At 38.4% G+C, this 15,249-nt stretch overlaps 1 protein-coding gene across 2 annotated transcripts; it reads right to left on the reverse strand.

Moving 5' to 3' along the window:
- Nucleotides 1–1,210: 1,210 nt before the first annotated feature.
- Nucleotides 1,211–9,601, reverse strand: lhx5 (LIM homeobox 5). 2 transcript variants are annotated; one of them, XM_056731525.1, is made up of 5 exons: nucleotides 9,119–9,601; nucleotides 7,010–7,233; nucleotides 5,318–5,595; nucleotides 3,126–3,291; nucleotides 1,211–2,014 (listed from the first exon to the last, which is right to left on the reverse strand). In XM_056731525.1, exons 1-5 carry the CDS (start codon nucleotides 9,289–9,291, stop codon nucleotides 1,650–1,652), a joined length of 1,206 nt encoding a protein of 401 aa, XP_056587503.1. In that variant the 5' UTR covers nucleotides 9,292–9,601; the 3' UTR covers nucleotides 1,211–1,649. The 2 variants fall into 2 exon arrangements, with proteins under 2 accessions (XP_056587503.1, XP_056587502.1); XM_056731524.1 differs by having other exon boundaries at nucleotides 1,211–2,017.
- Between the last annotated feature and the right edge of the window lie 5,648 nt (nucleotides 9,602–15,249).

The raw sequence follows: 15,249 nt of genomic DNA on the forward strand, positions 1-15,249 counted from the left end.
CTCAGCAAATAATCAATAATTTAAACTGTTGAGTCTTTTAATACAATTAATATACAATGCAATATTTTTAAGTACATCAATATTTATTAAATATAAAATAGATTGTTATATTATACCAAATGCAGACCGTATAAATTCACTTGCGTTCAGCCCCGTCAAAGGTTGCAAAACCTTTTTTTAAACGGAAACGGTGGTACGGTTGAACACCCTGTTGTGATAACGAAAGAGTTTAACTATGGCAGCGGAGATGCCATTCTTTGCGAAGACTTTTTGGAGCCTGATGAAATTGGTATAAATACGTTTTAAAAAAATGCAAAATAGATGTCTTCTCATATCTTCAATTGTCGCGTATACACATTTGTAAACGGCTTTACTTGGACCGAGCTGTAACTTTAATACCGCGTGGGTTATAAACATGTGAGTGCTGATTGGGCTGACATTCTTGACACACCCACCAAACAAGAGAAAACGTACTCAAACCGTGCTGCACACCGTTTCCATGAAACGTGTAGTTCGACCGGGAAACCGTAGCGAAACGTTGCGCACCCGTCTGAGCTTGAACATGCTCCTGATATCGTAAATAAGGTCAAAGAAGGCTACAATCTAGCTTCACCAATTTTACGGTTTTATCCTTGGTACCGTATAATAATGATAGTTTTGAGCTATATGTATAATAGCTACATGTAAAAACGAATATTAGTTAATTCTGTTACTTCTGTCAAGCCATTGCATTTGCAAAGGCTTTGCAACATTTTGGCATATTGAAAATCAAATAATATTCTTAAAAAATGTACCTTATTTTAACTTGATTAGTCCTGCCAACTAACAAGTGACTGAAATAGTTTATTCATAATTCAGTGAACCGATTGTCACATTTGTAGACGAATCAATATGTGAACAGTGCAATGGGTTTCTTAAAGACAAAGATTTATCCGAACACAGGTATAATTAGTGTTCATCGAAATGTTTAATGAACCAATTCATCAATTAATGAATTAACCAAATATGTTACAAACGGACCAGTTGTAAGACAGAAAGAAACTAAAACAATAAATCTGAACAAACTGAGCCTCAGCATATTGGAAAAGGAAGTAACAAAAGCCAACAATGAAGATGCATTCACTGTACCTTTAAGTATTTGTTTACTTGTGAAAGTAAACGTCACCATCAAACGCATTTAGAATCAAATGCATCAAGAGCATTTATCAACAGTGCAACCATCCAGCGTACTTCTATTTGGAAGCGGTTCGACAACTTTACAATTCAGTAAGTCAACAGCAGTAGAAAACATTTGATGAAGACCTTGATGAACATTTGAGCTATTGTTGGTTATGGCACAATCATAATATTGAACTTGGAAACCATAGCAACGGAATCAAACCATTGTGATTGGTCAGGTGACGATACATATCCTTTGACGGTAGAAACTAATTTGAGACAGAGGGTGGCCACTTGTACTTAATGTCTCTTCTCTGTAAAGTCCAAATATTGGGTGAACATGTTTTGTTCTGGTCAGAGAGCCATGACCAGCCGAGAAGCCCTCCCTCAGTATAACTAAGGTGATGGGAAGAGAGGTTTGGATAGGCTGGAAGGGTGTCCATAGTTCAAAGCCTTATCCCGAACCTCCTCTCTGTCCATAATTCCCAACCCTACCAAACTGTATTCTCCCCCATCTCTTGACCAGGATGAGACATGGGGCCGTTGTAACTCGTGTTGTTGGTGAGGGGGAAGGGTGGACTTGGACCTCCTGCGAAGCCGCCTTCACCCTGTGGATTGGGATGGAGAGGGCCAGTCATGCCTGGCTCTGGGCTGGGGGTGTCTGCGTGGGAGATCATGTCCGTGAACCTTTGGTCGTCTGAGGGGTGATGAGCAGAGAGCGGGCCGCCCTCCAGGCCTCCAGCACCTGTGCTTAAGAGGTAAGGGGACTCGGCTGGAGACTGTGCTTGTGAGGACGGGGGTCCATGTGGGAAGAAATCGTAGTTGACAACTGGACCGTAGTAATCACCCTGGTATTCTGCTGAGAAGAGATGACAAAATACAGCCCAGTTAGTAAACGCTTCTTTGGATATTTGGTTAAACTTTTGTTTAACAGACACTGCTCTTTTAATAGTTAATAAGTGAACTATGACTCATAAGGAATGTTACATTTATTTGACAGACAGTTTCAGTGTTTTTTAAAGGATGTGTTTGGCTGAGATGTAACAAAGATAAAATTGAACAATATTGATTTCAGCTCATTTAATAGCAGGTTAACACAAAGTTCTAATGAAAGGGAAGCGAGGACCTAAACATAAATTGTTGGAAAGCATTTGCACACACTTTTACTCGCATGTCGTGCTTCTCTCGCATACCTACAGGAGTTGGCCTATATAATTAGTGCTACAGAAAGTCATTAACAGTCCCCCCCAATTCCATTATTTTTTTCCTTCAATTGTGATACTTTAATGTGGTAATCAATCATCAAACGACATTTTACTATGAAGAAATGCCACTCGCCCACTGAGTGATAGATCGTCAAATCATCAATGCCAGGGATCAGTATGTCCATCTTTGTGCGCCGAAATCTTTTTTATAAGGCACTGCAAATGTCAAATCTTTAATTAATTTATTAATTTCAAGAATGGTTTGTGTCCTTCTGATTGTATTGTGTTGTCTATTCATTGCAGAAATGAAACGATAGCACATTTTTCTACCAAACACCTGTCAGCTCAAGCGAAGTGACCAAGCTGAATTGTAGCACAACAGGTAACACACACAATTGCAACGTTTCTGTTTAAACAATTTCAGCACATTTACGAAAGCGACCCTAGGCACAATTCACAGGTGATGTTGTGTTGTACCGTGTTATATTTATATGCTTACATCTTGTTTTGGTTTTAACACAACAGAAATTTATCAGCGCCCAAAAATAACTGCTTTTGGTATTCTTCTGTAAACCTCTGAGGTGGTTAATAAACCGTCTTGATACTGAGTGCAAGATTCTTTGTGTGTTCAAGGTAAAAGAAAATCCCTGAGGTTGGAGTGTAGGTGTGTGGGGACGGAAGATATTATTGTGTATAAATATGTGTTTTGTGAGAAAGAACATTCTTTGTGTTTGTGTGGGGAGCAAGAATGTTTTTCCATACCTCCATAGTAACTGTATCCTCCAGGGCCCAGGATGTCCGGGTCCTCTAGTCTTCCTCCTAGTGGCCTCATTCTGCGTGGTCCTCTGAAGAAGGCGTGCCGCCGGGCTCCGAGAGCGCTGAGCTGCTTCATTCTGCGTTCTTTGGACCGTCGGTTTTGAAACCACACCTGCGAGGCAAAGCTTCAATTATAAACCGTGCAATTATTTCAAATTAATTTGTCAACATCAAATTTACAAATATTGTATAAACAAAGAGATGGCCTGATGGAAATTAGCTGATGTAGGCATTTAATGGAGTAATTTCACCAAGTACAATGACTAAACAAGAGTTTCGTCATGGTCCACTGTTGGTTTATATCACACAACGCTGCATACAAAGATTGTAAGAAGACAGGGCAAATTTTTGTATCAACACAAACTGTTAATTTAAAGATATTTGCAACATCTTCTGAAATTAAATAAAAGAATCCCACAAACAACATAACACAGAAAATGTTACTGGTCAGTGCTCCTCTAAACATCCTTGCTATGGTTTTTTAAGGTTTTTGCTAATGCACTAGACCATGATGAAACTGTTCAAAACAACGGGCTATATACAGACGACAGCTTTAGGATAAACATGACAACAACAGAATAACTATTAATAAAGAGAAGCAGCACACAATAATCAGTTTCACATTTAAATGTGTACCAAACCCAGTCCCGTGCTCAAAAGCCACTCAACTATAACACAATGTATTCCTGACATTTATATTCCTGCAGAAATAAATATGTTGTTATGAATTCAGAGTGCACGCATGCACGCACATAATATCTGACATGCTGCAGGGATGACAAGCATTGCTCGATTATGACACAGCCAACTCATTACAACAAGTCTATAGTAGTGTGACTGATGCAATATCAGACTCATCATTGTCAAACATGGTTTAAGACCAAAGCAATCTGAAATACCGCTGTGCCAGCCAAACTCAAATACAATAGTTAAAAGAATCAAACCTATGTGCTTTAACAAACAGCATGGCGCACTAGTCATAAACTGCTTACACAGGAACAAAGAACACTTTTTTTTTTAAAATGTCTAACATAAGGTGACATTGTTATGCACGATGCTACAATGTAACACATTCATGCCTGAATCTGCATTGCCACTGCATAATATATGCTAACAACAGTCAGTCTGCTCTGGAGGCAGAATCCTAGCAAGAGAGAGACTACTGAGTGAGTGTTAGTGAGACAAAACATGTTCTCTACCTAAAACCACTTAAGGATTCCTCTACATGCACGGCAAAGGCGACACCTGCTTATTGAGAACAATCGGCTAACTGTTTGGTACATTTTTATGGAAATCTTTTGCCTCCTCCTGAGTGAGCGTTGCTTAGGGATTACACACACATGCTGCTGAACCGGCATGGCTCCGGAGGGCTCCCCGCGCAGAGCACAATCCGCATTTAACACATAACAAATGAATGGGGATGCATGGCAAAGGCCGTCTCCATTTTGGCTCAGAAACAAAGCAGCGAGCCTTCCTGGTTTCGAAAGTGAGTTGTGATTTCTTGATGATGATTTTGACACATGAAAATGACAAGTGTAATGTGTGTTCACAGACAGACACCTAAGGTACTGTTGGTAATAATTCATCTAGAATCAAGTTCTATTTTAAATCTGTTTGTTCAATAAGATGGTATAGATGGGCCCAGTGTACCTATTTATATATGGATAAATGGACTACATTGATTTGCCAATGTGGAAATGACAATTTGAATTTGCTGAATCTGATCATTTCTCAAGTCAAATTGTCCACCAAGATTTCCATAACAATTTTTTAAATAAATAAATAAACATAAAACATTTGTCTCAACTAAATTATTTTTGATTTGGTTAAACTTTTACTCTCACATATTGTGTTGATCTTGACATAGACTTTACACCATGACTGTGTTTATATCAGCCAAAACCTCTTGAATTGTCTGACTAATTTATAAACAAAAAAGTTATTTTATTTCTATTGGTTATAAATTGCTGGCTATAACCAACCGCCAAACCTTATAGTTGACCGTTTACAAATTGTTCTATAAATAAAACAACTGCATAAATACATAATCTCATGTATGTAGGCCACCTTGACAAAATAAAATGTCAAAATCAAAGGTAAAAATGGGGTTTAAATAAAAAGTAATTGAGAATTCTTACCTGTATAACTCGCATATTGAGGCCTGTCTCCTGCGCGAGCTGTTCGCGGATGTGTCGCGTTGGCTTCGGCGTGGCCACGAACGCGGCTTTCAACGTCTCCAGCTGTTTGGCTTTGATGGTTGTGCGCGGTCCCCTTCGTTTCGTGGACGAGTTTTGCTCCTCATTTTCGTTGTTGTTAGTGTCCTTATCTGAGGATGTGGAATTGTCCGTCTCCTTCGTGTCGTCCTGTATCGGGTCCGGGAGATCAGGCGATAAACTTCGGTCCGTACATGACGACACTGAAAGAATAAATGAGCGTTTCATCAGGCCAGAAAAAACATTTCGATAAACATTTTATGCATTGAATTTGTTCTGTAATTAACTGCAAATGTATTTTTCTATTTTATATCACATACTACACATGCCCCCTAACTGTACACAGACTAATACATTCCTTATCTATGGTAAACTCAAGGCCATCGACGCACAAATGCTTGGGCCTTGTGGAGCTCCACCAGGACTGACTTCAACTGGTTCGAATACGAAATAAAAGAGAAAACAAGCTGAGATCTAAACGTGAATCATACCCTCACTTCTGCAAAATATCGGAGGAATTAGGTCTGGTTGTCTCTTGGGACAGGCTGCTATGCTTGATAACAGCTTGTCATTGTCTGAGGAACGGGGATATACGACTAGAGACGTTTATCTGACAAGAACGCATGGGCTGAGCAAAATGAGTTATGGAGACTTTTTCATAGGTGGACACAAGATTGCCTAGCTGGACTGCAAGAAAAAATGAACTAAATCAACGTAGTGTTACGTAAAATAATTTTGAGGCCTATTCCGTTTAATTCAATACTAAAACACTCAAATATATATATATATACTTTCCCGCATTTTATTGGTGATCAGCCAAATGTTTTATACTAAATGATATTCATATAATTGTAACAATATATATCTGCTTTTATTTAAACGATATAAAAACACGTTGGGTCAAATAAATGTGAAATATTTTTAATAATAAACACATTGGACATTTGAAATGGACCTCTTTTAAAAAGTTATATAAAGGAAGTGTAAAATAATCTCGCCACCTATTTCAAAAGTGCCGTTTGTTGCATTAATGAATCTAGTGTTGTCAGTCCCCTTTGAACAGACTGGACGATGCAGTCTATTTAAATTCGTTAATTGAACTAGGACTGACCCACAAACAGAGGCGATAATGATGTTATCGGTGTGTTGGGAAACAAACTCGCAAAACACTAATAAATGGTGAACCAACACACCTCAAAAATAATCTACTCCCCTACATGTAGACCTTTCTGTTAAGATTGCATTTTGCACGGAATATGTTGCTATTTAGACAAACAGTTTACATTATCCAGTGTATACAAAGATGACCAACAAACACAACAATTAAACATGTAAATAATGTAAACAGTGTGCATTATTTAACGTGATTTTAGTGAATGAAATTTCGAAGGTTATTTTATTTCATTTTTAATATCAGCAAAAGACTTAAATACAAAAATTAAAGTAATCGTAATTAGTAATTATTATTTTAAAATAAAATAATTTTTAAAACATTATATATTATATTTATTTACATTTATATATTAGATTTATTTATATTTACATTTCTTATTTTTTTCCCGTCACAAACACGCCTCTCCTGAAACCACACAATGCATTCATGGATTCGGCTCTTACCTGAGTTTAAATTGACCTCTTTGATAGCGCTTGCGCTCATGTAGTCCTCTTTGCACACAAATTTGTTTTCGTCGATGACGTAGAGCTCCTCGCCCGTGGACAGCTGTTTGTTGCACACCATGCACGTGAAGCACTTTAAGTGAAACACCTTGCTGCGCGCTCTTCGCACGAGGTCGTTGGGCGAAATGCCCTGTAAGCAGCCCGCACATTTCGTACCAAAACGCCTGCAGGAGACATTAGGGTAACATAAATAAATACAACCATAACATATAAAATAATAAGCACAACAAGCATTGGATTATCTAAATGTAGAAAACACAGACCAATTAAAACAATGAAGCAACGATTATGATAAACGCACACATCTCAGCAAAATAAAAAACAAGCTTTCAACTCTACATAATTCTGAAGGAATTTGGCAATATGCTCATGATAAAGTCGACACGCTTTGAGTGACATTATAGGATTAGGCAGGACACCAATGTTAAGGCGTTCTCAAAGCCTAATTCGAGGTGTTAAAACAGATGATAACAATTGACACCCGAATACACAAGTCAGCTCACGTAAATAATAATGTTATTTACTTAAAACGACAATATAAGATGTCGTTCGTTTGTTTGTTCGTTGGAACAAAACGCAAGCGAATAAATGTTTGGGTTCATACATTTTCTACATTTCTAATTTGATCCTGCTTTTATTGTGTTAATGCTTATTTATTCTGTCTTTAAAACAAGAGATAATCCGCCCATTATTATTTGTTAGTCCGTTTATTTTAAATGTAAAAAAATAAAGAAGTGACAATTATAAGATGAGGCCATACAGTTCGCTAAATTCATATTTCAATGGCAATGAGAGGAAAAAAACCAATGTACACACTTTCAGCTCGAAATGTGAGTGAGGCACGTCAACTGCACTCCCTTCTGTTTCTCCCCTCCGGTTTATTTTAACACTAATGTACTAAATCTTTCCCCATTTGTTATGGTATCGAGTCGCTCTCTCGCCTTTCAAATGCATCTCTCCCAGTGAAAGGCCATAACACTACTTACACAACAAATGGACGCATTACGGGTGATTACTGTTTCGCCCCACTAATGGCTCCACATTCAAGCACAGAGCTGCATGGGCCCTATAGAACGTGATGGTCAAGGCCGTTTGGGATAACAATGGCTCATACGAAAGCTTAAACACTGTATGACGTTAAATAGCTCAGTAAAATGTAAACTAAAAGAAAAGCCGAAAGAACGAATTTACCTACACTAACGATTAAAAAAAGTAAAGCAGATGGTTTGGGCCATTGGTTAATGCTAAAATTGCATTGCAGGTATGCAATTTAAGTGTTTTGATGTTTATTTTCGCAGATACCTAATAAAATACCAAATAAAATAATTACATTAAAAAAGCTTTTATTTAAACAATATTAAGTATTTAAAAGTTATGTTGGAAGATTCAACTAGCCTTGTAGATAAATACCTGACTGTGGAGTGGTGTATTACAGTAATGATAGTATTTTTTATCAACATTTCAATGATCTTAACATTCTTGCTTTTACCAATTTTCGTTTGTTTTAAACGTACATGATTATAATACAGACACATATATAATATATAGTTTAGTATATTAATAGGCCTACAACTAAATAAATATAAAAACGCAAACAGCAGCTTGTGCCCCGCGTGGGTAATCCAATAACAATCACGGTTCAAATAACACCTAATAACAATAACTTTAAACACGACAGACAATTGTCTGTTTAAAATTATAATAAACATTTAAATGTTAATGTTTCACAATTAAGAAACAGACACCTTTTCCCACGATCACAGGTACTAGAGATCTCAACTGCTTCAAGAGGAATTCTCAAGCCGAAATGTGTGAATACAGTAAACGATGAATGGTCATCAATCAAAAGCTATTAATGAATGACGCGATGTTAGGGAGGATCAAAGGTTTTAAAGCACATTACACATTTTAGTCAGGTTAATCCACAAATTGAGATTTATCCACATCGAGGAAAACAAGGTAAATCCTACACGACATTCTTCACATGAGGATTAGTCCAGAAGTTTGACGAGGTGAGGCAGCCCAAGTGCGAGCCGCTTCAGATCTTACCTGAAAAAGTCAATTTTGCAATAGAGTTTTCCGTCCCTGGAGAAGCATTTTTCAGTCAGGTTGCAGTTACACTCGCAGCATTGGACACACTTCGCGTGCCATGCACGGTCGAGAACATTTAAGAGGAACCGATCCAGAATGGGCCTCTCGCACCCCGCGCAGTGCACCATCATTTCGCCCTGGATGGGACCGAGAGCCGACCTTCCCGAACGGGCACCGCGCCTCGGATTGGGGCCACACGATTCTGTGCGGAGCAACGTCTTGGCTTCTTTGAGAGGGGGGCAACAGCAGAACAAATGCTCCGTCTTGAGGATGAGTTTCCACCACGCCTAGAGGTAAACACTCCGGACGTGATTGTTATGCATTATACCTGTCGGAATCCAGAAATCCAGTTTGCTAAAAAAAACGCCAGTCTGGAAAAAAAGTCGTTGCTAAAGCTTTTCCAGGACGGTTTTAACGTGAATACATTCCACCTTTCCTCTTATTTTCTACTGTGTGTACGGTTTGAGATTTCTGTCCACCTGCTTGTGTCCACTCACCTCACACCGACACTTTTTACATCACTGTGTTTCAGTTCGCGGGAGCCTCGAGCATCCGTATTCAGATTTGGTGACGTTTTTTTCTTATACTTGCGCTGCGGTGGCCAATCACGGCCACGTTGCCATGGGAACGTGTTTAAATATTGGTGCGCTCGGATTCCCTTCAAGGTCTCACAGTGGATTTAGTAAAACGTCTATAAATGTTGATGGAAGTAAAGCCATATTAGTACTATTTTCGGCTAAATTTGCGACATTGATTCGAGAGAAATACACAAAATGTATTTAGTTATCTGTTAAGGATAGCGGTGTTCTTCAATAGGATCATTTGTCAAAACATCTCGGACCAGAAGAAGATGCTGTTTCAGTTTCATTTAAGACTTTTGAGGATGGTTTTCTTAAAAGATGATAACAATTCATTGGTCTATTTTTTGTGAATTTATTGCAGCGGGTAAAACTTGTAATTGTTGTTACTGCAACAAACTGCAAAAATAAAAAAAAGCGTAATTTGCATGATATCTACAGATACATACTAAAAGTGCACTGTAGAAAATCCAAACAGGCACGAGTGTATCTTAATTCTGGAGTGATTTGTGTATGCGCGGTGGGGGGACTCCGTGCTTTTCTCATGCATAAAGCTATTTACAGGGAAATGCACTGGATTAAGATACTGGCTCGCATCAATAGCTTGTACCGGATCGCCCAGTGGTGTGACAAAGTAGCCACAAATCGAAGGGATTTTAAATATTTACCCAGGTAATCATTTTGTAAGCTGTGAAAATGCAAACAATATATAGGCTACCTTTAATCTTTTATGTACTAAAATTGATTTTATGGAGAAAAATATATACAATGCTTTAAATACTTTTCTTTAAAAAAAATGTTATAAAGTTTTTCCTGATATGTTGTTGCTTTGTCAATATCTAGTACACAGTTTGTTAACTATTGAAAAAGATTCAAACTGTCAAATTTGAAAATAAATAGGCTAATTATTTATGTTTATTCGAATTTTCGCGTTATCATAATATATTTTGTCGTCTGGAATTTTTCACGGTTTCTGAAAGCCAGAGGCATGTCTGATCACTAAATCCGGATCAGGCCACCCGTGGACTGCCTATACCCACTTCTCTCATGTAAACAATAGGACATAGTTTACAGTTATGTTAGTGTATCGGATTAGAAAGATGCAAACACAATAACCATGTTCTGCCGATTGATTAGCCTATCTATCTATCTATCTATCTATCTATCTATCTATCTATCTATCTATCTATCTATCTATCTATCTATCTATCTATCTATCTATCTATCTATCTATCTATCTATCTATCTATCTACCTATCTACCTACCTACCTACCTACCTACCTACCTACCTACCTACCTACCTACCTACCTACCTACCTACCTATCTATCTATCTATCTATCTATCTATCTATCTATCTATCTATCTATCTATCTATCTATCTATCTATCTATCTATCTATCCACCTTTCCATCTATCATCCTTTCCATCTATCATCCTTTTTTCAACAGGGTTTAGTGACTATATAATAGCGTTTAGTAATATTTGGAGTGAGAGCACCGGTGGGCTGCGTGCTTGAGAAAAGGAGAGCCGATGGCGAGTTTCAGGACCCCCGCTGTTCTTGGCAGGCAACAACGGCGGCGAGCTTGGCTTCACTTACATTTCTAATCCCTTCGCGATCCACGCTATTTATTTTCTCACTAAGTATTGTTTTCTTGACTTCCCATTTAAGAAATCCTCAGTTTCTTCCCCCGACGTTACCCTCAGCGAATAAACAAATATGAGTGAAATGCACGCCTGGGCTACTTCCAGTCATTTGCATATTTTTAAATAGCTAAATGCTAAAATTAAAGGTGCCATCTGTTTACAATCGCCCTGACAGAAGAGCCATTAACAGGCTGGCCTAACCTTGTCGAGTCTTTTTGGTTAAATAGCGAATCAGCCCACAGCTTGCCCATACACATGCGCCACGCACAGAACTCTGTATACACCTTCATCGAGAATATGTAAGTATGGAGCAGCAACAACTCATTAAAGGCTGATTTTATTTGACACGTGCATTGGACCTCCCCATTCTCATTTCGCTTTCTTCGTAGGATAACCAATACGTTATCATTTCAGGCATGGGAAATGTAACATTTGGGATACGAAACTCTCAAGCACGGCTTGTTTGAGAGTCTATTATTCTGTTTCGCGCAATCAATAGGCTACAGTTCTATGAAGTACTAGAAAAAGAGGCTGCGGTCTGCAATACAAACAAACGGTATAGCCGAACACCAAGAGCCACCTGTACAGACTCAGGGAACTGTCCAAGGTGCTGAAGACAGCGGGAGGGATTTGTGGTCCGAGTACATTTACCTTTACCTTTATACATTTGTCTTAAGCTTTTCTCCACTAACAGTGCATTTAAGGATTACATTAATTATCATTATGTGTGTTCCATCGGATTCGAACCCACGACCTTTGCGCTCATAACGCAAAACTCTACCAATTAAGCTACATGAACCAGTTTTAGTCATTTGAGTTGAATTTAACTCAGAAAATATATTTAATTTTTAATAACATACATAATTGTTTTATATCACATAAGTAATCCACAATATCGATTAAATTGAATAAATACTCTTATTCAAAAAAACGCTCTCTATTTACCAGCTCTCTCTGTGGAATCTGAATAACGCTTGTTTTCTGTGTTTGAATATACCTCGCTTGCTATTTAAGAATATGTAGCCTAATGGACTACTTATTGGAAAATTCACTGATTGGATGGTGACTCCTATACGTGCTTCTGCCTCTTTTTTTCCATTTTGAACCATGTTTTCGCCAAATTGCAATGCGCATTAAAATGACAGTTTCAGATAATTTTTGCATGTCTTTGCAAATGCATTGTGTATTTCGTTTGACATGCAATTTTGAAAAGCAATTTCATTACAATGTAGAATAAAAACACAATTACACTGAATAACTCGGTTATGCATTTCGCTGGTGGACACGCATCACATGAAAAACTCCGCAGGGCATTATTATGTCAATACATTTGAATATATATATTTCTATAAACTCTTATACAGTTTGCATATGATGAATTCTGAAACCTTTTATAACTTGAGATGAATTGTAATTGTAACAGCACGAAGCGTTATGGCAAATGTCACTACAATAGGCCTGAAAGGCTAGCTTGTCTATCAACGATATCATGCAAATTCGATCTAGACTTTCCATGTTTGCATAAATAACACATGAATACATCCATAAAAGATAAAACAGCTCAGTTCCCCGTGTGTAATTTACCAACAAACTATGGTGTAGAAGTGTGGCCTCATTTGTGTGAGCTTTATTTAGTGGACATATTCACATATGCACACAAACCATTAGCCTTATCAATTAAAAACATACAAACACATACAGATGAAAAAAAGGGGGGGGGATATATACATACAAACGCACACACACTTATGATTTCTAGGAGTGTTTTCTATAAAGACTACAGTATTGTTCCGTTTTTTTATACATTATGAAAATATATAGAAGGAAAGGAATCTGTCTAGAACATAAACTCACACAGAATAAAAAGTTTCAAATCCAACCAAAGCAATCAAAAAAAGACAAGCCTTTGCAACAGAAGGAAATATGTAATGCAAATGGACACAAGAAACATGAACATAAACACTTTGAAATGAGCTCCACTCAAAACATGTTTCCCTGGAGACAATACAGTGAGTGGCACACCTCCACTTCTCCTCCACAGACCTCCATTCTCACTGCCAGAATCGCCCTGGAGGGGCCAAGCCATCTCAGCATGTTTCCTACCCCATACAACAATCCACCAAGTCTGCCACACACACACATACGCACTCACTCCTATAGCCAACAGTGCCATTAGTCTTGAAAGGAAGGAGTGAAAGAGGTGAACAGGCATCTCAAGCATTCCGATTTCTGACCCCCCTCCCTCTAACCACCTTCCATCTCCATCCACCAAAGGGGTACATGACTCCCCAGGGCTGAGGCAGCAGGCTGGGGTAGGCCTGGAGGGGGCCACGAGCCGGGATGCTGTAGTGGGGGTCGGTCAGTGTGATGGATGGTTGATTGGTAGCTGTCCCAGGGGCCTCCCTCTCTCTCACCTCTGGCACTGGGAATTAAAAGGCAGTTTGTCTCCAGCGAGTCCTCAGCTGCTGAAAGCAGCCCGGCAATTTCACAGAGATCATAGAGGGCATTACTGCTGCCCGTCAGGGGAGCCGTCACACAGCCGGACACCACGGGGTGGGGCGGTGATGGGGGGCTGCGGTACTTACATGCATGCACGTGCGTGTTAATTCTCGCATGTACAAAAACATGCAAAGAACTAGAATAAAGTAAAGCTTGTGTTTATGTGAGTGTAATGTGAGATGTCGCTGAAGAGTTGCTCTGGAGTAGATGCACACACAATTTCTCAAAGGACCTTTTATCGACAGCCCTGTCCATCTCACTTATCTGTTCTAATCAAAGCTCTCTCCATTAACACCCAAACTACCCTCAGAGCACCAATGTGTGACCCCGTTTCTGTGTAAAAATACACAAACACACACACACTTATAGCACTCACAAAAACACCAAGAAACTTATTAGCAGCCAAACAGTTAGACAGGTTGACACCATCTGGTCATAGATCTCAACCTTAAAATAGTTGTCAGTACAGCAGAAATCATAAGTTCCCAAATAAAGAATAGCTCAGAAATATATTTAATTTTTTTTGGAAAATACATGATGGCAGAATTTTACATTTCGAGTGAACTATCCCTTTAATCAGGCACTCAATTGTCCACAAAATACAGTTCCTATGCAAAAACATATTTTTAAGGCATAATTAAAAATATGTACAGTGATTACATAACCAAACGAATAAATAGCGTGATTGTTTTTTAAAGCTTATTTTAATGCATGTTTTGTCTTATTTTAAATAATTTCATCATTTTGAGGACCGTTGGATGTGCCTTCTAGTGGGTCCTGGTTTCCCGGTGGAAAATCATATTACATAGATAGATATATAGTATGGAGGAATTATACCATAGTGTTGCCATCAGATATCTAAATGCCACGTTTTGTGCTGACCACTGAATATGAGCATGCGTAAATCAAAATGAATGGCAATTTTATTACTGAAACTTGTAACTCAATTGATGTACACAGAGCACACATCTATATATAGTTGCTGTGCTTCTGAAACATATGGCTAAATCCACAGTTTTTCAGGAAATGGAAAAACCACTGTGCTTTTTCAAATGATGATATACTGTGTTGCCAAAGTTGACTAGCACATTTTAATACTTTCTATCGGTAAGATATTTGTAAACCCTAGTGATGAACATAAAGGGTGGCTTATAAAAATCACAAAATATGTAGATAAAAGGTTTCAGAAGGACAGCAGCGATATACATATTGTGCATCACTTAATTGTTAAGTGTTCAGGGTGGACACAGTGTCTGTTAACTGGATGCCTGCAGGATGTGTTTGTATGTGTGTGCAGGGTACAGGCCTGACACTGAAGCATGATGAGAGAGATTACCTGAAACCCTTGGTTCATCTTAATGAGAT

This window comes from Triplophysa dalaica, chromosome 19 (genome assembly GCF_015846415.1).
Source record: "Triplophysa dalaica isolate WHDGS20190420 chromosome 19, ASM1584641v1, whole genome shotgun sequence".
Taxonomy (NCBI): domain Eukaryota; kingdom Metazoa; phylum Chordata; class Actinopteri; order Cypriniformes; family Nemacheilidae; genus Triplophysa; species Triplophysa dalaica.